The sequence below is a fragment of the Salvia hispanica genome, chromosome 3 (genome assembly GCF_029641045.1).
Source record: "Salvia hispanica isolate PSC_SH4W2 chromosome 3, Shi_PSC_v1, whole genome shotgun sequence".
Taxonomy (NCBI): Eukaryota; Viridiplantae; Streptophyta; class Magnoliopsida; order Lamiales; family Lamiaceae; genus Salvia; species Salvia hispanica.
The window spans coordinates 19,181,854-19,208,090 of NC_142694.1; the positions used below are offsets into that span (position 1 = coordinate 19,181,854).

General features: G+C 35.4%; 4 protein-coding genes across 8 annotated transcripts; all 4 read right to left on the reverse strand.

Annotated features, from left to right (window-relative positions):
- Window positions 1-124: 124 nt before the first annotated feature.
- LOC125216358 (syntaxin-132-like) lies at window positions 125-4,589 on the reverse strand. Of its 2 annotated transcripts, none has more exons than XM_048118048.2 (13): window positions 4,281-4,589; window positions 3,512-3,625; window positions 3,379-3,435; window positions 3,133-3,181; window positions 2,974-3,062; window positions 2,816-2,889; window positions 2,685-2,727; window positions 2,558-2,618; window positions 2,374-2,399; window positions 2,219-2,296; window positions 2,072-2,152; window positions 1,938-2,003; window positions 125-510 (listed from the first exon to the last, which is right to left on the reverse strand). In XM_048118048.2, the coding sequence occupies exons 1-13, from the start codon at window positions 4,296-4,298 to the stop codon at window positions 349-351; spliced, it is 918 nt and encodes a 305-aa protein (XP_047974005.1). In that variant the 5' UTR covers window positions 4,299-4,589; the 3' UTR covers window positions 125-348. The 2 variants fall into 2 exon arrangements, with proteins under 2 accessions (XP_047974005.1, XP_047974004.1); XM_048118047.2 differs by lacking the exon at window positions 125-510 and adding an exon at window positions 1,523-1,832.
- A 7,030-nt stretch (window positions 4,590-11,619) lies between these two features.
- On the reverse strand, window positions 11,620-12,874 carry LOC125216935 (vascular-related unknown protein 1-like). The gene is made up of 3 exons (XM_048118726.2): window positions 12,529-12,874; window positions 12,082-12,153; window positions 11,620-11,962 (listed from the first exon to the last, which is right to left on the reverse strand). Exons 1-3 carry the CDS (start codon window positions 12,784-12,786, stop codon window positions 11,801-11,803), a joined length of 492 nt encoding a protein of 163 aa, XP_047974683.1. The 5' UTR covers window positions 12,787-12,874; the 3' UTR covers window positions 11,620-11,800.
- Window positions 12,875-14,052: 1,178 nt separating this feature from the next.
- Window positions 14,053-18,782, reverse strand: LOC125214330 (glutamate receptor 3.4-like). Of its 4 annotated transcripts, none has more exons than XM_048115315.2 (7): window positions 18,635-18,782; window positions 17,889-18,199; window positions 16,215-17,545; window positions 15,823-16,100; window positions 15,487-15,518; window positions 14,996-15,405; window positions 14,053-14,768 (listed from the first exon to the last, which is right to left on the reverse strand). In XM_048115315.2, the coding sequence occupies exons 2-7, from the start codon at window positions 18,157-18,159 to the stop codon at window positions 14,319-14,321; spliced, it is 2,772 nt and encodes a 923-aa protein (XP_047971272.1). In that variant the 5' UTR covers window positions 18,160-18,199; window positions 18,635-18,782; the 3' UTR covers window positions 14,053-14,318. The 4 variants fall into 4 exon arrangements, with proteins under 4 accessions (XP_047971272.1, XP_047971273.1, XP_088924610.1 ...); XM_048115316.2 differs by having other exon boundaries at window positions 17,889-18,163; window positions 18,635-18,780; XM_089068484.1 differs by lacking the exon at window positions 18,635-18,782 and having other exon boundaries at window positions 16,215-17,537; window positions 17,889-18,022.
- Window positions 18,783-22,190: 3,408 nt separating this feature from the next.
- On the reverse strand, window positions 22,191-26,069 carry LOC125209084 (glutamate receptor 3.7). The gene is made up of 6 exons (XM_048108684.2): window positions 25,676-26,069; window positions 23,964-25,273; window positions 23,607-23,884; window positions 23,479-23,510; window positions 23,000-23,406; window positions 22,191-22,896 (listed from the first exon to the last, which is right to left on the reverse strand). Exons 1-6 carry the CDS (start codon window positions 25,938-25,940, stop codon window positions 22,462-22,464), a joined length of 2,727 nt encoding a protein of 908 aa, XP_047964641.1. The 5' UTR covers window positions 25,941-26,069; the 3' UTR covers window positions 22,191-22,461.
- Window positions 26,070-26,237: the final 168 nt, after the last annotated feature.

Consider the following 26,237-nt stretch of genomic DNA (forward strand, 5'->3'; position numbering starts at 1 on the left):
GGTTCAATTATGTCTCTGCCTGCATTTTTAGTTGTTCGGTTGCATTTTTTATCAAAAGTTTGGCTTGTGACAATGTATCTTGGTCTGTGCCCCCTAATTATTTTCAATCAGACGAAAACTTCAACTTATGATTACTCGTTAAGATTCATATTTCTCTCAGATGCATTTCGCAATTGAGAATCTCAGTTGTTGCATCGTGGAATAAAACTATAACATAAATTAAAGTTTTCGCTTGCCAACTATTATAAGGTACATTTTTAAAATCAGGAGAAATACATGTATAAAACAAATGTCCTAATTTATGAAAATTGGCTTGCAAATTAATTGTGAAAATCTTATGTACCAGTCCTATTTCTTCCACGGTTTGAGAATAGAAAGCACGATAATTATTGCAATAGCCAACATTAAAATAATGGCAATCATCATGCATTTTCTTGATTTTTTCTGCAGATCTTTCGCTGTTTGAAGAGCATCCGTACCCATGGTCACATGATCCACTGCGTTTTTCACCTATAACCATAATTTAACAAACCAATTAAATAAGTAAACGAAGAAAATAAGATCATTTATACGCACTCCATTCCCATGACTCCCAATATAAATGTCATATTTCTTTTTAGTTTATCTCAATAAAAATGTTATATTTCTACTTTTAGAAAAAGCAAATCATCATTAATACATTCAATAACCTTTTATCCCTATCATTATTACTCCAATTACTTTTTTCTTCTCTCCATTAATTCATGCAATAATTCTTAAATTCAGAAATAAAAATTTAAAATAAGACATGAGCCTCAAATCTTATAAACATTTCTTATCCAAAACCAAGCCCAAGCCCAAGCATTTAAGAGAAGCATTTTACCTTGAACCTCATTAATTTGTTGGAAAATTAGTAAAACACAAAATAAACAAAGAAAATAATTTGAGGAAGCTACTTTGTTAGTGTTTATATTTCGGGTAGTAGTGGGATTATTGTTCTGCCAAAGTTATAGGAACATATATTTTGTTTAATACAAATTGTATGTCGAAGTTCACGAAAGCAAAGCAAAGATGCGAACTTGACGACGAAGAACATATAAATTAATACTTCATCCATCCGCCATTAATTGACTCTAACTCGATACAGATTTTAAGAATATCAGAAGTGATTTGAAAAAGCTAGTGACATAGGTGCTTTACTTTTATATGGAGTATTACTTTGATAATAATGGGGGAGTGAAATTAAGTTAGTTGAATGTGAGGTTCATTACTAAAAGAAGTAGAGTAAAAAGTAAGTGTGAGAAGTATGACAGATGGACCAAAAATAAAACTTGTGATAAGTAACAACGGACAGAGGGAGTAAGGCATTTCTTGTCGAATCAATAGAAAGACCCTTTTTTTTAAAGGTGGCATTATTATGGATTCAAACCCAAGACCTTTAGCTTCAAACATTATCACTCTAGACCAATTCACACATACTACAATAGCTCCCTTCTTATTTTTCGTATTAATTTCCACTTATACTACTACTTATTCATACACATTAGTATCAATATATTTAATCTATCAAACTATAAAATTTCTCAAAGCCATTCAAGGCTCACGAACATGCAAACAACACATCGCTAACTAAGGTTAACTGGGAGCGACGTTTTACGCGCTGTGCGCGAAAAACGAAGCACCATTTTCCCTTAGTTTTTCCATGGTTGGACCAAACTAATAACTATAATAATTCCAATTGCTAAGAGAATTATAATGGCAATGCACATGCATTTTCTCGAGCCCTTCTGCAGTTTTCTCGCGTTCTGAAGCGCAGTCGTTCCCGACTGAACGTGGTCGACTGCGTTCGTTACCTGAACGAGAGCCTCGTCAACACACAACAACACACACCATATCTTTCTATTTATACCCCAATTTTGCATATATCTAGGAATCATATAAGATCATTAAAAGTTAACCTGGCTCTCAATGTTGTCCAAAATGTCTCCTTGAGCTTCGACTAGCACGGCCATATCTAGGTAAATCTGCAAAGAGAGATCAACGGATGTCATTTGGAACGTGATCCAACAACATCAGTTAGATCGCTATGTACCTGATGAAGGTCGAGAAGCTTCTTCTCGATCTCCTTTACAGCATCGTGCCTCTCTTGAATCTCCTCCAAAGTGTTCATTACCTACATAACGAGACGTATAAAAATGTAAAAAATTTCATTCTTCGCATGAATAAAATGAAAAAGTACCTGGCCCCGCCCGGATTGTTGCATCGCTTGCTGGAATATCTGTTCACTGTTTCCGGTTTCAATGAGAGTATTGATAGTCTGTTAGTCATCGAGCTCCAAAATGAATATCGTCGATATGTTGCAGATTTCAAGTGTTGCATGCAAGGAAGGCTTACCTCTTCGTCCGGTCTACTTCCAGTAACTGAACGTCGAACGCGCGCATTAGATTCTAAAAAATGAAACCAAACAATATCGAAAGAAAATACTCCCTCTGTCCCTTAATATACGCACTTTCGTCTTAAATCAATTTTAAGGGACGGAGGGAGTAAACATAAAAGAAAAAATAAATACGAATCTGACCTGTTACTACCCGTCGCTCAACAACCTCGCGATACTCCTCTTCAATCCTCTGTCTCAATGTCTGTTCAAACAAACAGAGCATCTCAAAAACTCAATGTATCGAAAAACAGAATCATCATCAACGGACCTGAAACTCGGTCATGAGGTCTCTAAATTTCTTCGTCAAGGCGCTGCAGGGAACGAGGCGTTGTTAAATTACTCGTACCGAAACATAGGGAAGGAAGAAACAGCTGGAGATGTTTACATTTTTATACTTACTTTGTCATGTTTGTTCTTGACCTATCAACGGCCGTTCCCTTTCCGCAGCCAGGCTTCTGCCGGTTAGCTAAGTTCTGAGAAGCATTCGGATAAATCAGTTCATAGCAGAGAAACAACCAAAGAGGGATACTGAGATGTGAAAATGGTATGAGCTATACATCTTTGTTCATTGTCTCGATTTTCACTTTTATACCGCGTGCTATCTTTCCTACTTCATCGACATCTTTCTCCATCCGTCTCCTGATAGCTGGAACGAGTACGACATGCTACATTAGTACTAAATCTATAAGGTATTATGAAAAGGAGAAGGATTGCACCTTTCATCGAAGAAGCTTTTGTAACCGATTTTGACTCCTCGTTCGCTTCCTGACAAAAGGATGGTATGCATAGAATCAAATCAAACTACATAACAAGCAATAGTTGCTTAAGAAAACACGATACATGTTTCGCTTGCAAGTGTTGTCTATTGATGAAACTACATAACCTACAATAGTCGTTTAAGATAACACGTTTCACTTGTAAGCACGTAGTCTATCAATGAAAGGCCGTATTCATATTCATACCTTAAGGTTCTGTAGCAAAACGGAGAGCTTGTCCACCTGCTTTTCGACCTCTTGTATCTGCCAGCAACGATAAAGATGAGAATTTACGAGGAAAAAGAAAGGAAACGGACCATGACTTCTTTTTGGCGCGCACCTGCTTATGGAAGGATTCCAGAGCCACATCAGAGCTACTCCTAGGAAGCCGAGGGCCCATCTCTATGTCGGATTCTCTGGACGTGTTGCCTTTGGCATCTCCAACGAACGAGTCCTGACATGCACGCAAGACTCAAGAACCATAAAAACACATTATGTCTCATTTATTAAGAGATTTTCTCTTGTATCATTTCAAGAAAAGCACAACCAATTTTTCAACTAGATTCTTGATTTTAAGTGAAAACATAGTTTTTCTAGTTTACTCCAACATTTTTGAAGAAAGGAACAACTACTATAGCATATCAAGAACTTCAAAAACTAGACAGAAACAAAGGAAACACGATCTAAAGATTTAGGCCGTAGTTCAAGATCACATTTATCGTGCTGCCATTGAATCTCAGACTATTTTGCACCTCAAAAATTCACCATGTTCTTACTTCTTAGCATGTGCAATATAAGAGTAGAAAATACAAGGATATCATTATCAATTCATTACTTCACCTAAATACTGCATAAACATCTATTCTTAAACACTAACTAAAAAGTAAAAATAACTATAAATAAAATTATATTTTTTCTTTATACTAAATTTTAGACTACTGACTGACTGACAACATGATGAATAAACTAAATAATACTCCATGATAACTTCACCCAAAAATCAGCATAAACATTCAATTCATGAACTCTATAATCAAACAAAAAAAAGAAAAATATACAAAATCAGCAGGAAAAAACCAGCAAAATATCAAAGAAACAGAAACACAAACCGTGAGAAGATCGTTCATCTTCAAAAAAGGCTAGAAAATGATTTTTTGAAAAGTGTAGAAGAAATAAAACTGTTTGTTGGAATTTATTGTGGGGAGCATTCGGCCGGCGACGGGAAAGACGAGAAAAAGAGAATAAATATGGGAGTTTTCGCAGTTTTTTTCGATGATGAAATTAAGGAGCGTTAGAATCAACAATCAACACTAAATTAGTAGTGTTTAGTCAAAAACAAAGATGGATTTGGAATCAAATTAACAACTAATCCCAGTGACTGTGACGTGAATTATTATTGAATATAAGTCGTGTGAAGACAAGGCTAAGAATTTGTTTGGTTCTTGGATTTGTTGTATGCTTCATTCGTCTATGAATGGATGTCCAAATAGAATATATGCTTAGAAAAAGAGAGAATTTATATTCTAATTTTGGAAATATACCCCTTCCTCTCATTCTACATGATCTAAAATTTATTTTTAAGTTTTCCCATTTACAATTTAAATGTTATAAGAAGTAGAAACAAATGAATTCCTTTATTACAAAAGATTGCTTAATATTAATGCTCGGAATATTTGAGTCATGCAAAATGGGAAAAGGTGAATGTCAAAAAATTTCGTTAGAATCCACAATCAATATTTGATTTGAAGTGCACTCTAAGTAAAGTCTATTGCAATTGAGATCGCATGACAACTCCCTTCTTGTGTAATTTTTAAATGTTCAAAGTTTTCTTTTTATGTTAACTAGTGTTACATATGTGCAATGCACGACTTAATTAATTGATTTTTTATTTGCACTAATTTAAAATTGCGAATTCACATTTATGAAATGAGAAATGATAATTATATCAGGTTCCAAACACATATTAATAAGTTTCAATCTCTGCTACCCTTGTCGATTAGTGTTTAATAAAAAAACAAACGAAGAAATTATGCATTGGGGCGTGATTGACGTGTGCAAATCCAAGTTAAAATATCCTAAATTACATGTTAATGTTAATTTAATAAATTTATTAACAAAATTTCAATATTTTAGATATACGGAGTATAAACTTTTTGTTTAATAAATATAAGTAAACAACATTTTTGGTATCTAAATTTTAAAACTGTATCAAATGCGGTACTCAAACTTTAATAACGTCCCCATACGTCTTTAGACTCTGATATAGTATCGTTGGAGGGACTTGTATTTTTTACTTTTTTATATCTAAAATACCTTCTAGCCCTTTAGGGGTATTTTAGTTTATTTGGACTTTTGCACTATTTGTGATTGAGGATTATTATTTTTTCATTAATAATATGTTTTCTGACGATGAGTAAATGAGTTTTCACTTAATGGGCTGTCACTAATACTTAATGCGCATAAATATACATTAAACCGTTAATTTGTTGATTAAAATTCTCGGTCCATAAACAGAACTCGGCCCAAATATTTGGCTCATTTGTGTTTTCGGGTTTTCTTCACACAATTGTCCAATACTATATTTAAAGTTAACCCCTTATGGTAGTTAATCACAATAACCATTTAAATAAACAAATACCTACAATATATAGCCACATTTCCCCAATTAATTAAAAATTATTTCTTTTTTCATCTTAAATATAATACTAGTATAACACAATAACTTAAGACTAGTGATAATTTAAGTTAGATCAACTCATTAAAGTGAAAATTGATTTTTTGGAATACTTAATTCTAGCCAACTCCATATTTTATTGTCGCCGCCGGCCTACGAATAATCAAATACTTAATTACTTAATTCTTCAATCTCTCTTTAAAATATACAAAAATAAGAGATATGAGACGACGTCCAACGATATTATTCTCCTTGACATTAATTAGTTTTTATTTATTGAAAATCTAGTTTGATTGTCGGTTAGAATACTATAGTATCATGAGTAAATCGATATTTGAGGCAGAATTGTGATCTTTTTTAACACAAGAATTAGGATTGTTCATTAATTACATAACAAATAGTTCTTTGCACTTTGTCACGGGAATGTTACGGGAAGCATGCTGCATAATGTAATAAAGTCTACAAAATTTGGGCGAATATTTCTATATTTAATTAGACTATTGAAACTTCCTTCTTGTCCTACATGATAAATTAACGATTCTCTAACTGCTCTATAATTAGCGGCAAGATATTCTTTCCTTGTAAGGCCTTTTAAAAGATTCTTCTTTGAGTCCACACATATATATTTAGCTAGGATCTTTGAGTCCACATATATATACTCCTTCCGTCCCACTTAAAATGCAACATTTGGGAATCGGCACGGGATTTTATGTAGTGTTGTTTTGTGAGTAAATGAAGAGAAAGTAAAGTAAGAGAGATGAAAAAGTAGAGATAGAGTTGTTTCCATTTTAGGAAACGTTTCATTTTTAATGGGACAACCAAAAAAGAAAAACGTTGCATTTTTAATGGGACAGAGGGAGTATTTAGCTAGGGTCGAGGGCTGTCTAGCCTTGGGTATGTCCCTTGGCTAGTTTTATTTTTTTCTTTTTTGTTGTGAGAAGCCCCACAATTGGCACTTTTCTTCCATGCTGATAATTTTGGTTCCTAGCCTGATAGATAGACGGATAGTGCTCGGTCTGTTGATACATCACAATTTGGTTCTTTGCTTTTTGTTGTGGTTCTAGTCATTTTTGGGTTTGGCTTATATATGGATGTTAATATCTTGTTTGTGTTCCGTATGATATGGACGGATTGGGGGTCTGTCTAATCCCCCACAATAATGGTGTTTGAGAAAAAAAAAAACTCTCTAAATCTTGATGGCTCTGTTGGACTAGATATCTCAAACAATGTATGATCCGATTTAGTGATTTGATTAAAACAAAAGAAATTTTTGACCTAATTCATATGATCTCTCTTTAAAGGTTCGATTGTGTCAAAGCTTAGATCTTTCTTTACAATACAATGCCGCGTTATTGGCCTCTAGTCAAATCTCATCAAGCTCTTGGAGTTCGAGCTTTCTCTCCTATTCACACTTACTTAGCTCTATATTCATCTTTTGAACAATCAAATATGTTCAGGTGCTCAATATCTCAATATCTCAATAAGAAGAGAGACACATCTTGCCGAAAATGAGGCGATATGGAGACATTTCAATTGACGTTTGGTACACCATCGATGAATTGAGAATAGAACTCATGATATTTAATTTAAATAAATTCTGTGTACATATACAATTGATCGATTTACAAGGAACACGACACGACACGATACTTTTCTAACTAAGAGAATGAATTTGTAGGTAATTAAGCAAACCAAGCATGTTCCACTAAAATCATGAAAGGTTGTCAATAATCTCATCAAAGTCGCCATCGAAATCAATGTCAAAGTTATTGTTAAGTGCGAAGGCGTGCATTTCTTGAAAATGAACCCATCAATTTCGTACTCCCCCTATCCCATCACGAGTCACTTTCCTTTTTAGGATGTCCAATCGCAAGTAATTTCTCCTCTAAATAAAAAATTATCTCTCTTACTTTATTTTTTTCTACATACTTTATTCTTTTCATTACTTTATTGTAGTCTCTTACTCTCTCCATTTTAACTATTTCCATATCAATTTCTTAAATCCCGTGCCAAAAAGAAGTGACTCGCTCATGGCGGGCCGGAGGGTTCATTGGTGACTATTCCGGCCCACCCCCAAAACACTAAACCAAGAAAAAGAACAGTTAAGCAAAGCTGACTTTCATGTTTAAAGCTTAATTATTATTAAAGCATTGGTCCCCGTAACTAATATTCTTTTCTATTTGTTAATCGGTTAGCGTATATCTTCCTCCATACAACGTGGACATTAGGAATGTCAATTCAATCCAAAACTTACTAATTGACCCAAATAACCCTACAGTTTCATTAGGTCAAAGTTGCAAAATTTTATCTAGAAAAATCACAACCTGAATGGCCCTAAACCAAATAGCCCGCAACCCGATATGAATAACCCGAAATGAACCCGAACCCCATAGGGTTAGCCCTAAATGAGATATTATCATTATTTAATTTTCAATTATAATTATTTGTTCAAATTTTTAAAAGTTAGTCCAATAATTTCTTTCAAATACATACTCCTTCCGTCCACCAATAAGTGTCTCATTTTGCCATTTTTGTATGTCCACCAATAAATGTCTCATTTACTTTTTTTACTATTTTTATTAATAGGCCTCGCATTCCACTAACATTATTTTACTCACATTTCACTACAAAACTAATACTCCCTCCGTTTTTTAAAAATAGAAACTATTTCCATTTTGGTTGTTCCTTAAAATAGAAACTTTAGAATCTTTTCATTTTAGGACATTGACCCTACAATCCACTAACTCTACTTTGACTACTTTTTCTAGTCTTTCTCTTACTTTACTCATTTTTCTTTTCCTCTTTCTTACTTTACCAATTCTTTTTACTTACTTTACCAATTGTGCATTAAAACCCGTGCCGTTTCAAATGTTTCTATTTTTTTTAATATGAAGGGAGTATATAAATGTTAGACCCACCTTCTACTAACCTTTCCTCACATTTCCTACTACATTTCCGTGTCTAGTCAAATTGGCCATGTATTAGGGGACGAAGGAAGTATATTTTTTTAATTCTAATAACTTAGACATTATTATCAGCATCATTAAATTTATAAATTGTGTAAAAAATTTATCATCAACGTCATTATTATCAGCATCATTCAATTAATTTATTTAAATTTATAAGGGGATACAGAAATTAATAGTGCTACATATGGTATGCAGTTCTCGAATCTCGACAGACATAAGTCAAAAGACTTTAAGTCTTTACCATGCTATTATGCACAATCACTATACTATTAATAAAGTAATTAATTATATAAAAATATATTTTTAAATAAAATTTTGAAAGTATAACCCTAACCTTTTTTTGTACCGACCAAATTACTCGGTATTCCAACTCGTTAAATATGCATGCAGCTATACAATTCAGATATAAAATTATGATTATGTCTGAAAAAAACACTAAATTAATCCAACATGGGCCAAAAATTATACTGCTACTGTATCAAGTCATTTTAAATGCAATGAAAAGAAAGAATAATGACTACCTACCAGACCAGTTACAATAAATTTGTTTTTCGTTCATTTCAGCAAGTGGTTAATAATGATGTGATATTAAATCCATTTCAAATAGAGTATAAATTTGCATATCGCGTCACACTTCTTAATTCTAATCAATCAGTCATAAATAACAATTCGTGCCAAAAAATAGTTATTCGGTTCAATGCACTAAGCAAATAAATTAATAAATAAAACACATGAATATTATTTTAAAATAATTAAATTAATATTGCTACGAGCTACCAATAGCCATCGCCATACGGTCTCATCTCCTTGGTAAGTCTGTTTGTTACAATTATACCATTTTTAATTAATTTGAGAGAAACAAAAAAGGGATAAAAATATTATAGTACTTTCTAAGAAATGCTAAATCCAATGAATGTTCTTAATCTTAAATAATTACAAATCCACCTCCGTTTTGATCCCTATGCACATAGTCTGAAATTATAAGTTTAGTTACTATCCGTTTTGTATTAGTTGAATCCAACTATAAATAGAGGTTAACCAGAAAGTAATGTTGGATTTAATTAATTTGTAGATTGGAGTTATTGTTTTAATGAAAATAATACGGCAATACCATAAGCATTTCTATAAAAGATAAACAAAATAAAATCATGGTTAAAAGTAAGAACAATAATTAATAGTGGGTTGGAGTTGAAGTGCATTGAAACAATCTATGGTTATTAGTTTCAACAATGTAAATTGTCTCCATTACTTTTAGAAAAATATTAGTAGTAATTTCTTCCGTGGCAAAGTTAAACACTAATGCCCTTTTAGTAAAAATAAAATATATAGTCTGTTAGTTTTGATAATCTTGATAGACCCTTTCTTGTTAAGACGTCACAATATCATTAATTAGATCGAAAATCCTCCACCACATGTAATTAATTATTAAACGTGGAAACAATGTGGCCACCATTTAGCAATAATATATTAATTAAGTTTACTCTAAATTTATTTTATAATTGAATCTAATTGGATCAACCATTAATATATTTATGAGGAACCCGATTTTAATTTTATTTTGAGGAAAGATTGTTTTATTTCATGGATCAAAACGAAATTTAATTGCACAAATTTAGCAAAATACACGGTGTGATTTCACTACAAACCCTTATTATACTTGTGACGAGCTCAAATTGAGTTCAAAGCTTTTAAGAATTGTCGTTGGAATAAAGCAATCAAATCAGCAATCTTGTCAGGGGTGGGTAGGTACGGTATATCTTACCTAAACCACCATATCGTATACCTTACCGTAAATTCGGTATGCGAAAAAATCATACCTTTACCTTACCAAAATTTTCGGTATACCGAACTTCGTTATACCTTATTTTCGGTATGACGATTTTCCATACCGATACCGTACCTCATTTTCGGTATAGCATACCAATGTTCGGTATACTTTACTTTTGCGGTATACCTTACTTTCAACATCAATAAAAATAGACAGTTTGAATTTTTAGACTATTATTTATATTTTATAATTTAAAAAATATATTAAACAGTATATTTTATTCATAATTATATTAATATTTCACAATAAATTTTATAATTTAAAAATATATAAAATATATTTTATATATAATTATATTTATATTTTACGGTTTATACATTAATTTACGGTATATACCAAATTTCGGTATGCAGCTGTATACATTAATTTACGGTATATGAAAATTCGTGTCGTTATCTTACCAAAAGATTTAGTAAGGTATCATACCGTACCGAAAATTACGGTATACCAAAAATTTGTTATTTTCGGTATTTTTTCGTTATGATAAGGCCGGCATTTCGGTATTTCGGTTTTTTTCCCAGCACTAGTCTCAACACGGAGATCGAAACAAGAATCAAGAAAAACCCAAATTAAAAGAGATCAAACAAAGAAAGGAATTAAAATGTCAAAATTTAAATTAATTAATTTCTATTCATTTATGAATCATAATCGTCATATAAATTAATTAAGAGTATAAATAGGGAGCATTATTTTCTATCAACCTGATATTTCAATATATGCATAATTGTAAAAAGAATTTATATATGGTCACAATTTTTCTAGCAAAAATTAGAATTTTTAACCAGAGATAGTAATGCTTAGAACAAAAGTAGGGAGTGATCGCATAAGGCATGGATAATGAGCGACTCCTATTTCTAAAATGGAGGGAGGCATGAATGAACCGAAACATATTAAAAAAGAGAGAGATTCAAAAATCACACAAGTACAAAACTGTATATTCAATACATGAGAGCTAATTAGATATATTTGATGTATACTTTTATCAGCAAGATGCATTTTCTTTCATTGAAGGAAATGTCGATGAAAATTATATACAGCAGTTAATCTAACCAAATTTCTTTTATTATCATTACATACTATAATATATATAGTACATCTAGTATCATGCTAATTTTCACATTAACGTGTGTGAAAAGATCGATACAGAAACTATACTAATTAACCAATATAGTTCATCAAAGCTGACATTGGCACTAAACATAATCCTCTCTTCCTTAGCTCCATATATTGATCGCTAGTTTCATTGTCAATAACAATATTCTTCGTATTTATCTCTTCTCTTTCTGGTTTCAAGAAATTCTTTGAATTTGACTGCTGACCCTAAAAGAATAGAATTAAATAAAATTAGTTAAAAGGGCACGATCATATGCAAAAAAATAAAAATAAAAACTTAGATACCCTATATAGAAGTAAATTAATTAAATACTACAAGTTGTTACCATGAAATCACAGGAAGCAACATCATCCATCTTTCTGTGGTTGACCTCCATATGCTTCATCATCGTGCTAACCTATTCAACAAAATATTGACACAATTAATTACTCTCTTTTTCAAGAAAATAGGTGCAAAAATTTTAAAATTAGGAAAGTTGCTTTGATTATGAATAAACCATTACATCTTTCCCTTTTCTTTTGAAAAAAAACTGACAATTTTCTAAAGCCAACAAACTAATTATTCATGACATAAAAATCTATCTCAAATCAAACTAAAATTCACCTATCTCTTGAAACAAGAAACTCAAAACAATTTTCTAACCAAGATTTATTATTTTCTCACATACACCTATAGTACATCGTACTTGTAGTAGAAAAAATCGAACCAAGATTTAAATAAAAAGAAAAAAAAAAGAAATACTATAAAGAAGAGAAGGATAAGTGGTGATCACCTTAGGGCTATGAACAGGAGAGCTAGCCGTATCCTCCAAAGCATCATCGTATTCATACGTGTATTTCCTTCTTCGGTTCAACTTCTTCAAATTCAACTTTTTGATTGTATCGGAGGAGCCATTCCACGCTGCGTCCGAGACCATAGAAGAGCTACTTATGAAGCTGTCGTTTTTGCAAGAGAAGTCCTCCAAATACTTGGTCCATCCGCTCTCCTCCTCCTCGATGTTTTTGTCGTTGATCGACGAGTTCATCGCCATGGATGAAAGCTTGAAGAATTTTTGGGCGAAGTGAATTTTTCTTTGGAAGAATTTTTAGGTGTTTAGAATTAGAGAGAGGTGAGGATGATTGTTGATGAAGGAATTTATATATTGTTTGGGTGTGAATGTAGGTAAATAAGGGTGCCCACAAAGTGGAATCCTAGTGTGGGACCCTTTGGAGTCGAGGTAGTTAAGATCGGTTGGGAGAGTGGGGATTTTCAATTTTGAATTTATTAAATTGAAAAAGTGGCAAGAAAATGAGTTAGTTTTTTAAAACTTTTTGAAGAGTATTCTTATACTATAATGCAAACTTTAAACTTGTAATAATTTTGTAGTTTAAACTTACAAAATATTATAAATATGATGTTTATTTATATTTGTGGTATGGAGTAATTAATACTCCATCCGTCCCACAAAAGATGTCACACTTGTGGGACGACACGAGATCATTTTAGGAGGTTTTGTTTTATGTGTTAAATGGAGAAAGAAAATATAATTTTTATATTCATGTGGGAGAGAACTTTTTCCAAAAAATAAAATGTGATATTTTTTATGGGACAAACTAAAAAGGAAAGTATGACATCTTTAGTGGGACGGAGGGAGTACTAATACTTTGATGGTTGTGATTGTGAGTGCTAGTGGTGGTTGTCTACAAAGAAGAATGATTTTAGCTGTATGCATAATGTAAAATCATACTCCATATTTCAATGAAATTAATTATATTACTCCATATGATTTGCCACTTATTGTTGTTGTTGATTAAATTCATAGAAACTAATAAATAAATTGGTTAAATTTATGGTTATAGAATATCTTCCATCGGTACTTTATAAAAATATTATTCTCAATCCAAATAGATGTGGACGATCTTTAGCGAACGATTGCTAGTATGAACATGAAGTTATTTCTATTTTGGATAACTGGAGTGTGGTATAGCACTTAACAGGATCGTGTGTGGATAAACACAAAGTACGAGATCTTGGTGATTATTTATTTCTAAATGTATAGAAGTAATTAACGGTGAGCATTGTCGTTGGTTATACGCTATTATGATTTGTCAATATGTTTGAGTATTTCGTAATATAATTATAGGTTTATAAAATTGATCAAACTTCTTGCACTATTTGGCAGTTATCTCTGAACAAAATATGAGATTAGTAGGTTCTGAAAATAGGTTATGCTGTATTTTAAGATTAGTGGAACATAATGTGGTATGGTTAGCTAGTGGCTATAGTTTTTAAGCTGTAGAACTAAAACTCAACAAGATTAACCAAAACTATAATAATTAATAAGTGAATAATATCACTAATTACAATAATATACACCTCTTCTATATCACATTTCTTCTTTTTTTCCCCCTTCTCTAACATATTTTGCTATTATGTTGTAGTATAAATACTAGATTCTTTATCACCAGACATGTTCCAATCTCGTATTTCACTTCACACCCAAATGCACGTGCACAGCACGATAAAACACGAGACTGAAACACGACAGAAGAGAATAGATGAATCGAGCCCCGGAACAAGCCTTCAACTGCCCTGTCCATCACAAACTTGGCTCGGATGCCTCTTCGAATCCCCACTATTCTTCCTGAACAGCTCCTTTATCTCAGTCTCTTTCTTGTCGACAAAATCTATGAGGTTCTTGAAGCTCGTCGTGGGCAAGATGCGCCTGCTTGGCCGCGCTGGCTCGGCCGCCTCGACGTTCTGCTGCACCACCTCGCTGCTGTATCTGCTGAACTGCAAGCAGACTCTGCAGAAGAAGACGACCAAGGCGATGAAGCAAGCAATGCCGCATATGAGGAAGAGGCCCCAGAAGCTCTTCAGCGAGAGGCGGTTGTCGTCTATGGGGTTTGTTTGGACGGAGCATGTGTCCTTTGACAGCCATTTGTCGTGGATCCTTTGCAGCTCCCCGTTCTCGGAGAGCTGTAGGATCGCGGTCGAGAGGTCGATTGCGAGTGGTGAGTCTCGTTGGAACGCCTGCAGAAGCATCAGAATTCGGTAAATGATTCAGATTTCGGTTTTGTTCTGCCAAACCAGACAGATCTGAAAATCCAAATTTTGGAGTCCAAATCTAATTTAATATTTCGGTTTGGTTTGATTCGATCAATAATTCCGATTTTCGATTCCGTATATTTGCTCATTCTCGGTGAGGATAGTAAACAAGGTGAAAATGGAGAAAACTGTGATAAGAAAATAGTACTTACGAATCCCCATCCGCTCTTGGTGAACTCTCTTCCGACGATGCTGAATTGGCATTTAGTGCTGGCGAGGAAGAGCTCGACATAAGGAAGCTCGTCGACAATGGCAGCAACGCCACCCTTGTTCGGACCTATTTGAAGGTAGTGAACATAGTCATCGTGGCTCTTCATCACTCGGATTCTCGATTCAGCTATATTCAGTTCGTTGACAAGGTAGTTATATGCGAACGAGCCATCTTGGATACCAATAGGGTCGGAGCTCGAGATCAACGAGTCAATTCCTTGAACTCTCGACGAGAGCTGTTGCACAGTGAGGATGGATGTCAAACTAGCTGTGTAGCTTGAATTGATGATCAATACCACAAAGAGCCACAGGATCAAGACGAGACGCCCCAGCGTGCTAACCGTGTTTTCTCCTACATAAAATCGACTCCAGTAAAATTTAACCGTTGTAGAAAAAGACATAGCGAAAGCGTACATTAGCGAAAAACACTTACTGTGTGCAAAAAACATCGTTGAGAAGCTAAACCTGAAAGAGCAAGATATGAAATGAGTGGCATTGCTCACAAAATCAAAGATGGAATATACTTTCAAATCAAATCAACTATCAAGGAAAGTTTTAGGCTAATTTTAGTCCTTTTTGTTGCAACAACGCTCGCTCATATGATACCCCCATTTAGCCCATGGTGACTCGAACCCCGACCTATTGGTTGGGGGAAAGCGTCTAACGAACCAAATTGCACTTCGTAGTGTCAATTCATTCTCTGCTTGCTCGTTATCGGATGCATTCATCGAAATAATAATTGGGAAGTGAAGATTGGGAGAATACTAACCAGAAAACCGTCATGATCTGTTGCCTTGGAGGGCCACGGAACTCAGTATTTGTCCGATGCTCTAGAATCCAAACAACAGTTCCGACAAAGAGAAAGAAGATGCCAGTGACACCCCACATTTGCCAAGTGAACGGCATAAGGAATGACCACGGCTTGGATTTGACCTGCTTGACAGGGGCGAGCACGACAAGGCCGGATTCCATGAAAGGCTGTGTGAAGTCCACCATCCGCGTCCTGTTTGTCGTGATAGTGATGTCCCCGACTGCTGCGTCATATTTCTGCACAGACAAAGTAAACCAGTCACACACAAACAGACAGAAAGAAGTTCATCATCTCTATATAGAATGCCTCGAGTTTAATACTGGGAACAGATTTAAACGATGAACACTCACGTTTTGTGCTACGTCGCTCACAAGATTGCCAAACGAGGGGTTCCGTTTACCGTCTCCGTACATGATATATTGGTGAGGAACTGCGTAAGGCAACAAGTCGACAGCAGCTTCAAATACATCGATGCAGTAGCCTCTGGCCCCCAGTGGCCCTTTATCTTTCGTCACAACATCCGGATATGTTATCCTGTAAGGCACAGCGATCTGCAAAGGCTTCCCGTTATTTGGAAAAACCCATCCTCGAGGCTTCACTGTAGTCTCTCCCGGCCATAGGACACTATAGAGACGCTGGTCACTCTTGTTGGCTCGTTCTGCGTATAGTTTTTCTGGAGGAACGACGGACAGACCCGAGTGATTCGACCAAAAACCGATCCTCCGAATTCCAGTTCCACCGATGTTGAGAACATCGAACGCAGGGCGGACCAAGTTCTTGTCTGAATCGAACTGAACTTGTCCACTCAAACCGGTGAAGTTTGACGAAGTGAGAAGCTGCAGTAGCTTCGGGCCTTGGTCAAAGATCTGGAGGGACGTCAAACGGAGGGAGCTATCTTTGGTGTCGCGCAGTTTTGGATCGTCTGAGAAACTGATATTCCCACCTGCACGGAAGAAAGCATCGAGAGCCCGGGCTACTAACCACACAGAATCGTAAGCATATAGAGCATACGAATTGAACTTTGGGTACTCTTTGTTCTTGATCTTCCCCCATTGAGAACTGAACCTTGTCTTGAGATCAGAATCCGGAGTATGGTGACGAATTGCGAGCACGCCTTGCAGATGATCCGCGGTTTGGGGATCAATTGTTTCTTTGGAATCCAAAACACAAGGAAGCCAATCAGTAGCAATCCAAACATAGCCCTTGCTCATCATTCCGAGCCTGTTTGCTACTGTAAATATATCAAGACCGGTATCAGGATTCACGTGCACAACATACACCCGCGACTCCATCAGGTTCACCTCAACCAACAAGTTGTCAATGTCGCTCCTGGGAGCACCTGGGGTGAACGCAGCCTTGTAAGAAATCTTGGCACGTTTCTTTGACAGTGCGTCACCCAATACAGAAATCCCGTTCCTGCCATTATCATCATCGACAAAGATGGCAATCACCTCCCTCCATTCGAAATACTCTACCAGATCAGCAATCGCGTGCATCTGGTAGTGATCATTAGTCACGCCACGGATGAAGTAGGGGTACTGCAGAGACGAGAGAGTGGGGTCCGTGGCAAATGACACGAGCGGGACATGAAGCTCATTAACAACGTGGGAGATCACATGTGCTATCCCAGACGACTGTGGACCCAGGGCCGCGACAACTTGCTTCCCCACAATCTGCATTGCTACACGACGAGTAAGGATAACCTGTCAAAGATGCCTTGTTCCCCTCATTCTCTACTAAAACTATGCATCATTCATGCCTGAGCTTAGACAATAAGAAAATTTCTCAAGATTTTCTAAAGAATCTCTAGATTATAATAGAAAAAATGGCTTACTACATTAACATTCCTTCTATACCAATTAACACCATTTTTACACAATTTGTTTTTCAAGAATTCTCCATAACATAACCAATACAAACACAATTAATCAAAATTCACAAATTAAAAAGCAAAATATACCAAGAATTCTCCTTTGAAACAAAACAATCCAATCCAAGAGCAAGAAAAAAAGAAAAAAAAATACCTTCAACTGTGCCAACAAAGCCACTGCAATTAGTATCCTGCAAAATAAGATTGATTTTGGTGTTCTTCAAAATGGTGGAATCAGAATTCACATCTTCAACAGCAGCAGAAATTGCAGGCCCCAAAGACTTCCCAATATAAGAATTGAAAGTGTACAAAGCCCCAATATTCACAACACTAGAATTCCCATTCTGGGCAACCACTCCCACAGCAGCAAAAACACACAAAATCAACAACACCAGAGCCCGTCTCGCCGCTTCACAGCCCTCCATTTTCCTTATCAAAGAAAGGAAACAGCTCACAAGCTCAAATCTTCAACAATCAAAGAGGCAAAAAAAAAAAAAAAAAAAAAAGACCACTGCGTCAATACATCAAACACTTCATGTGTACAGTGAATACAACCCAAAGCTAATTTAAAATCAAGCAGAAATTGACATCACTGAATCACAAAATCGGGAGCTATAGCCACTAAACAGAGAATTTCAGTCCTAAAATGGTGGGGTTTGGGAGTTTGACAGACGAAACTTCCTCATTTGCAGAGCAATAATTCCCAAATTATTAAATAGGGACGAAAACCAACTTGAAATTTTGAGGAATTTTGATTTCCACATGGGGAAAGGATAACTATTTATATGAAAAAGAAACAATAATTAAATCATGTGTGTGAATAAGAGAATCAATCAATCTCAAACTTGAAAGTACGGCACAGAAATAAGATGAAGAGATGACATAAGCATCAATACATACAATAGAAAAATTGATTAATTAATCATCGAAAGCTCCATTTGTAGAGGTGAAGAAGAAATCTGCAAGTTTTAGCTGCTGGCTGCTTCACGTGGATAAAGTAATGAATAGAAGAAGGCAATAATAATAAATTTAATAAGTCCAAGACACTTTAACAGTTAACGTCTGCTGTTGGTGGGTCGAACAAATTTATAACTGTATCATTGATCAAACATATATTCGATTTTCAGATATTTTGGTGGATAAACTTCGAATAATAGGAATTTGTATTTGAACTGCTGCAGTAATTTTAATACTATTACTATTTGTTGTAATTTTTTTGTAGTACTTTTTTTATAAGAAATAGATAAATTCTAATCCATAATGAAATCTAAATTTATGTGAAGTTTTTAATTTTTTTTTTATAATTTTAATGATAATATTATTTACCGATGTTGTTTTATTCAGATATAGGACTATCTAAAGAAAATTAAAACTTAATACTCTGATCTAGATGACTATTGTAGTGTTTTGTGTTAAAATTACAAAATTAATCCAAGTAGGTACCAATTTACCATTTTTATGATGTGATATAATGTTGATGTCACAATAATTACGTCCCACTCAAGATGGCCACATTCTTGAATGACACGGGATTATAGAAGTGTTGTTAGGTGGAATGAAGTAGAGTGGAAAAAGATAGTTGAATATTTTAATGAAAAGAGAGGAGAGAAGAGGTTATTTATAAAATTGATTAGTGACCATTTTAATTGGGACAAAAAAAAAAAAAAAAGGTGGTCATTTTAAATGGAACGAAGGGAGTACGAAATTGACTTGACCTACCTCTCTCCCTGAGTCGAAAAAATTGAGGGTTGATATTGCAAAAAATTGAAAAAGGGAACGTTATAGACTTTAGTGTCGTATTCATATTATGAACAAATCGATAATTAGCCTTAAATTGTCTCATTTCTTGGATGTTAACAAATTATAGTAGTACTTAATTTAGTCTACATATAGTAGTCAAAATCTATTTGGAAAATACCATTTCTAGATTTTGGAAAATGTTAGCTCTTTTTAACATTTCCTTTTTCAAGAAAATGGGATAAATAGTTCGGCCAAAGTTGAGGTCATATAGCCAATTTGTTTAAAAGAATATTTAAGGGGACAAAACTCAGTTTAAAATATGAAAATTTACATTGAATAATGAAGAATAAGAGAAAGCGATGAGAGCTCTAGTGGCCATCTTCTTGCAAGATGGGAAAAGAATTTGATTCTTGAATTGTTTGTAAGGAATTTGAGGTTTTGTACTAAAAAGTGTGATTTGCTTTTTAAACACTCTATTTATATATCACGTGAGATTCTGTATTTTGGCGTGATTTAGTTTTCTATTTTATTCTACAAATTCATGAAGTAAATTATAATAATAATAAATTTTAAACTAAGTAAATAGTGCAACTAATATACTTTTACTGTAATCTATTCAAAATGAAGTATAAATGTAAAATATTTCCATTTTTCGTTATTCGAAACTACACTAGAGAGTAGAGACTAAAAATCGTGTTCGAGTCACGATCGATTAACTTTATGCTTTAGTAATTATTCTTCGATTTTTTCTTTGAGCTCGAGTTTTAGTCAAAGTTACAAAACTTATTGAAATTATACTCAGAATTCGTGTTTGAGTTAGATTGGAGTATTAAATACAATCATAATTTATGAGCCGATTTGAAGAGATTTTTGTGTGAAAATAGTCTAAAAAATTAGTGTATAACTTTATTTTAGTAAAAACAAGACTGTTATAAAATCACTGGGGTCAGAAATATAAATTATTATAAATGGGGTCCTCTCCTGGTGTGTGATGCACGAGGGTTTACTCAAAAATGAGACAATGACTAAAATTAAAGTGGTTTTTTATATAATAAAAGGAGTTAACTACTTGATATGATGAGCACATTACACTTTTTTATTTTACTTACATCATAGGAGGTTTCTATTTTGTATTTTATTTTGTGATAAAATGTACACACGAGTAATATTCTTAATCACATGTCGCATTTCACGTCCCAAGACTAAAAATGAAAATTTAAAGTTAATTTATAAAGAAAACATTTATCATACAATACTTTAGAATTTTATTTATCAAGGAAATATGAGAATTTTTTGACAAGTAAAATTATAAAATATGCATGAATAAACAAATGAAAAGCTTCACTGTCCTGATCAAGGTTTCCCAATTCTCATTTTCCCCCACAAATATGCAAATAGAAAATAAAATGCATAAAGAAAACTTGATCTTTTGGAGAGCCCACAATTTGGATGAGGATCATATGATTAGATCAAGTGAAGATATTGCAATAGATGTACGCCATAAATTTCTTTCTTCTAATATTAAACTCTATAATTTATTGTTTTACACGATTTTGGCCTCGAAGGAAATAATAAATAAATACATGGAGAGGAATAAGATGCATTGTCAAAGACGGTTTATAATTATATTAAGCACGTAGTAATAAAAAATTAAAATTAAACACTTTGGATGTTAACATCATAATTATATTCCAATTTGGAATCTACTATGTGGACAAAATCATTGGATGGTGATGTTAGTAGATATTATTATTTTTTTTAACAAACACTATAAAGAAAACTATGAGAGGATTTCCTTACTCTCCACTTATTTATGCATCATGACTTTTTCCTACATTGATTAAAATGTATATTTGCCTACATGTCGAAGTGTAGTTACCATTAAAAAGACTAAATTTTGTATTTGATCATATGGGATTATGGATTCACGCAATTCATTTGATCATAAATAGCTAACTATGGTGCATGAATTTAATTATTATGATTTGGGTGTATCTCAAAATCAAAACCAAACAAATACTATTTCTAAGAGGGTATGTCTTATATTATTAATGGAAATAAATGGAAATAAGGAAATATGGAAAAGAAGACGACTTAAACTTGGAGACAAAAATTGACCACACTTAAAGAGTGTGATGCACAGTCCATTCAAATGTGTATGGGCTGCCATGTATAAAATAAATATTCTCATATCTCATTTTTATCTCCAACGAAAATTCAACGGTTGGTAGCAACATTTATCATATTTTACTTACTTCTCTAATGATAACGTGACACTAGTACTATCCTTTATTATATTTATTATATGATCCGTATATTCAAACTCAGATATTCCATCTTGTTAGATTATTAATTTAAAATTGATAATTAATATGTTCCTTCTACATTTTCATTTCTTGTAAGATTTTATGTTATCTCATTCTCTTAAGTATCCTACATTTATTTTAGGGATCGCCGAAGAAAGATCATAATATGAGTTGTTTACATATGATTTTAGTTTAAAATATAATAATATCTCTTTAATGGTCCACCATGTACAAAAAATAATAAATTAAATAAGAAAATTTTTAATCTTAAATAGTAGTACAAAGGAATCACCCCATAAAATCTTCAAAACCTTATCAAATCCTAAAAAACAAAAATAAAGCCATCCCCGAAAATCAGCTATATCAAGTGGTATGAGATATGTTATAGAGTTGATATATAGCACTATATGTAGTTGGAGAACATTATACATTTTACTATACATCTTAGATTCATCATTCCAAAGCATGTAACATGCATACCAAAGTGTAAAAAGTACTCCTAGTTATGCTTTGTTTGGTCACACCAAACAAATGAAAATTTCCTACACTACTAAACCACCCAGACATGTGTCATGACTCCTAAATTCAAATCACTACACCACATATGATACAAATTATAACTAACTTAACTACTTTTCACAAAACAACAAACTACTAACAAAATCAAAGACTTTCCCTAATCTACAACTCAACAACACTCACTTCAACTGTGGTTGCATTTTCTTGAGTAAAAAATCTCTTGATTGCCTCTTCTTTCTCATCAACAAACTGCAGGAAGTTGTGGATGGCTCTCGAAAAGACGAAATCCGAAGAGCTCGAGGCTGCAAGAGAGGAAGGGTCCCTCTGCAGCTGCCTCCTCTTGTAGTCTATGTACTGCCTAATAGCTCTAAATAGGAAGACAGAGAAAGCTATGAGTGCAGCTATCCCAGTCAGAGAGTAGAGCACCAAGAAGCTGTTGAGGTGAAGCTCGTTCGGCTCGGGCTTCTTGCCCTGCTCCCCCGGACAGCCTGATTTGCAAAACCATTTGTTGTTGATCTTCCCGAGCTCTCCACTCTCCGTTAGCTTGAGTATCGCAGTAGAAACATCGACTGCAAGAGGAGAGTTCTTCTGGAAAGCCTGAGATATGCATATATGTGAAAGAATGAATTCAACCAAAAGTTATAGCATTTTTCGAGGGCTAATAGAACGCGTTGCACAATGCATAACAACGAGAACTTACAAATCCCCAGCCGCTCTTGGTGAATGGCTGCCCGGCCATGCCATAGTCCTTCTGCTTGGAGAGGAACAGCTCCACGTATGGAGTCTCATCGACAATGGCAGCGACGCCTCCATTGCCTGGGCCGCGTTTGAGGGCAGCCTCGTACTCCTCTGGCGAGCCCAAGGAGATGAGCCTGGATGGATGGATGTTGAGATTGTTGGTCATGTAGGTGTAGGCAAATGATCCCACTTGGTACCCTATTGGCAGGCCACTCGTGATCAGAGAGTCGAGCCCTGTTATACTTGTGGACAGCTGCTGAACCGTCAAGATTGACGACAAGCTTGCTGTGTAGCTTGATGTGATCACTAACAGCAAGAAGAGCCACACCACCATCACTAGCTTTCCTGCTGCGCTTACCGTGCTTTCGTCTACATTTAAGAGGGATTTTAAAAGTGATTTTTTGCAGTGTTTTTGGTTTTAATCAGAGAATGAATACTTACAATTTGCTTTGAATAGAGTGGAGAAGCTGAAACTGAAACACAAATTCAAGATTTGGAAAATGAGTTATGCAATTGGAAATGTTGAAAATTTGAGTTGATTTTGAGGTTTGAGTGAGTTTTGGGCTTACAGAAACATTGTTCTGAGCTGTTTCTGAGGGGGGCCGCGGAAGTCGTCGTTGACACGATGCTCGAGCATCCATATGACCACGGCTATGACGATGAACGAAACTGCAGCCGCGCACCACAGCTCGAGGCTAAAAGGCTTGATGAAAACCCAACCATTTGATGTGGAGTTGCCTAATGGAGCCACAATGGCAAGGCCTGTGGCAGCAAAAGGCAGAGTGAAATCAACTACTTTTATTCTGTTTGTCACAATTGCTATATCACCAACTGCAGCATCCAAAACCTGAGATTACAAATTCAGAAAAAAAATCAGAAAAAATCTATGAAAAAGATTCTCAATTCCTTAAAATTGTGATTTTTACATCATCTGCAACCAATCTAACTAGCTGATCGTAGCTCGGGTTCTTGAGGCCATCCCCAAACGAGACAAATCTGTGGGGGACGTCGTAGGGGACGAGCTTGAGCACTTCGAGAAACAGGTCAATGCAGTAGCCTTGAGCAGTGTGGTTGCTGCTGTCATTACGCTGAGAGACAAAATCACTAAAGCTGATCCGGTTAGGGAACCCGACTCTCAGTGGCCTCTCGGAAGTGGCCACCATCCATCCGCGCGGCCTCTGGGCCATCCCACCAGGCCAAGTCACACTGCCAAGGCTCTGATCATTCCCCCTCACAAGCTCAGGGCTTTGCACAGATAAACCAGTCACATTAGACCAAAAACCAACCCTGACATATCCATTTTCGCCCACGTTCAAAACCTCGTATTCAGTCCCAACAATATTTCGCGAGTCATCAAACTGGACCTGCCTGAGCAAGCTGGTGAAGTTCGAGGCCAGCACCACCCTCAGCAGCTCCTCTCCGCCATCAAAAACCTTGAAATCTTCAAGCTCATGGAATCTCTCAGTAGAGGAGAATGTGATCTCTCCGTGCTCTTTTAGAAGCGTATCAACTGCATAAGCAACGAGCCACACCGTGTCATAAGCATAGATCCCGTATTCAGTTAATCCAGAATGTTTCGACAACCCCTTCTTCTGCATTTCCCCCCACCGCGCCAGCAAGGCCCCCCTCTTGGGAGTGGGAGCCACACGCGGGCGTAGTGTGACAACCCCTCGAACGAGATTGAACGAATCTTCATCACCACTGAGAGAATCTAGACTAGAAGTGAGCCAGTCAGTTGCAAGCCACACATAATCTGCTGACACCATACCAAGACTCTCCGCGATTTGAAAGAATCTCAGCAACGGATCAGGCCTAATATGCACGACATAGACACGAGGGCCTAGTGACTTTGACACGATCAGAGACTCGGAGATCTCACTGTGGTTGTAGTGAGGAGATAGAGGGACTTTGTGAGAGATTGTTGACATCTTTGGGGCGAGAAAGTCGCCTAGTGCAGCTACCCCGTTCCTGCCATAGTCCGTGTCCTCAAACACCGCGATGACCTCCTTCCATCCGTATAGGTCGATCACATCAGCCAGAGCAAGCATCTGAGTGGAGTCGGGCGGTGCTGTCCTGACAAAGTAGGGGAACTGGAGGGAGGACAGGGCTGGATCCGTGGCTGCATAGGAGATCACCGGGATTTGGAGGCCATTGGCTATGTGGGAGACGATACGCGCTATGGCAGACGACTGAGGGCCTATGATTGCCACTACTTCCTTCTCTATAACATTGAATGCTGGCCAAGAGAAACAATCACAATATAGCTAGAGATTTTATAGTTTTCCTTTTCTAAATAGTACAGAAAGTGTGAGATTTTGCAGTAACTATATCTAAAGTTTTGATCTTTAAGAATGGTTTTTGAGTGTTACATAACACATTCAATTTTGGGACTTTTCTTGATCACTTTTTTCAAATTTTGTTATCATTTATTCTCCCACAAGAAAATGTGATCAGTCACACACACACACACAGTAGACAGTGAAATTACTCAAAGAAAGCATGATCACTGATCAGAGTCATTTACCAACATCAGAAATTCAAAATTTCAGCTAACAATTCAGCAGAAATAACTTTCTCTCTCTCTCTCTCTCTCACACACACAAACAGGGAAAGAGAGGGAAAGGGAAGGAGAGGGAACCTTTGATTGAGCCCATAAAGGCACTACAACCGAGGTCCTCCATAACCAAATCCATTTGAGTCCCATTGAGAATTGTAGGGTCTGAATTCACATCTGCCACTGCCATTTCCATAGCTATCTTAGCACCTCTTCCAATCACAGAGTCATAGGTGAAAACAGCACCAACTTTCACCACAGAAGGCTTCTCACAACACACACTACCACTATGGAGAAACACAGCTTCTAAAACGGCAAGAACAACTCCAGTGACAGACCGAAAATCCATTCTTGAAAAAAATAAAAATTCAAGAATTCACATTCTGATCAAGCAAATGTTGTAGAAAAGTGTGGTTGTGATTTTGTGAATTGTGATGGCTTTTTATTGTGAAAACATTTTTTTTCATTTACATGTGCAATAAAAGATTAGATTTTATGGAATCTTATTCTCATTGGACTAGAATAAATTATTAAAAATTTAATGAAAGATGAATTTATTCGGCAAATGGCATCCAATCAATATAAAGGCAATTGTAGAAAGCTTTACTCCATAGAGCAATATTACATTATGTGGTCAGGCCCATTT

Bases quoted from the DNA above. Each gene is read 5' to 3' on its own strand.
- LOC125216358 (XM_048118048.2), bottom strand. The intron at 2,400-2,557 runs GTCAGATTCGTA...TTCGACGTTCAG, and splicing joins TGAGCGACGGGTAGTAACAG to TTACTGGAAGTAGACCGGAC. The intron at 2,297-2,373 runs GTAAGCCTTCCT...GATGACTAACAG, and splicing joins GAAGTAGACCGGACGAAGAG to ACTATCAATACTCTCATTGA.
- LOC125216935 (XM_048118726.2), bottom strand. From the start codon at position 12,786: ATGGCGATGAACTCGTCGATCAACGACAAAAACATCGAGGAGGAGGAG. The intron at 12,154-12,528 runs GTGATCACCACT...TTTGTTGAATAG, and splicing joins CTCCTGTTCATAGCCCTAAG to GTTAGCACGATGATGAAGCA. The intron at 11,963-12,081 runs GTAACAACTTGT...CTATTCTTTTAG, and splicing joins TTGCTTCCTGTGATTTCATG to GGTCAGCAGTCAAATTCAAA.
- LOC125214330 (XM_048115315.2), bottom strand. From the start codon at position 18,159: ATGGAGGGCTGTGAAGCGGCGAGACGGGCTCTGGTGTTGTTGATTTTG. The intron at 17,546-17,888 runs GTATTTTTTTTT...CTCGTCGTGTAG, and splicing joins CTTTGTTGGCACAGTTGAAG to CAATGCAGATTGTGGGGAAG. The intron at 14,769-14,995 runs GTAAGTACTATT...ATGCTTCTGCAG, and splicing joins CCAAGAGCGGATGGGGATTC to GCGTTCCAACGAGACTCACC.
- LOC125209084 (XM_048108684.2), bottom strand. From the start codon at position 25,940: ATGGATTTTCGGTCTGTCACTGGAGTTGTTCTTGCCGTTTTAGAAGCT. The intron at 23,511-23,606 runs GTAAGCCCAAAA...TTTGTGTTTCAG, and splicing joins CAGCTCAGAACAATGTTTCT to TTTCAGCTTCTCCACTCTAT. The intron at 22,897-22,999 runs GTAAGTTCTCGT...TGCATATCTCAG, and splicing joins CCAAGAGCGGCTGGGGATTT to GCTTTCCAGAAGAACTCTCC.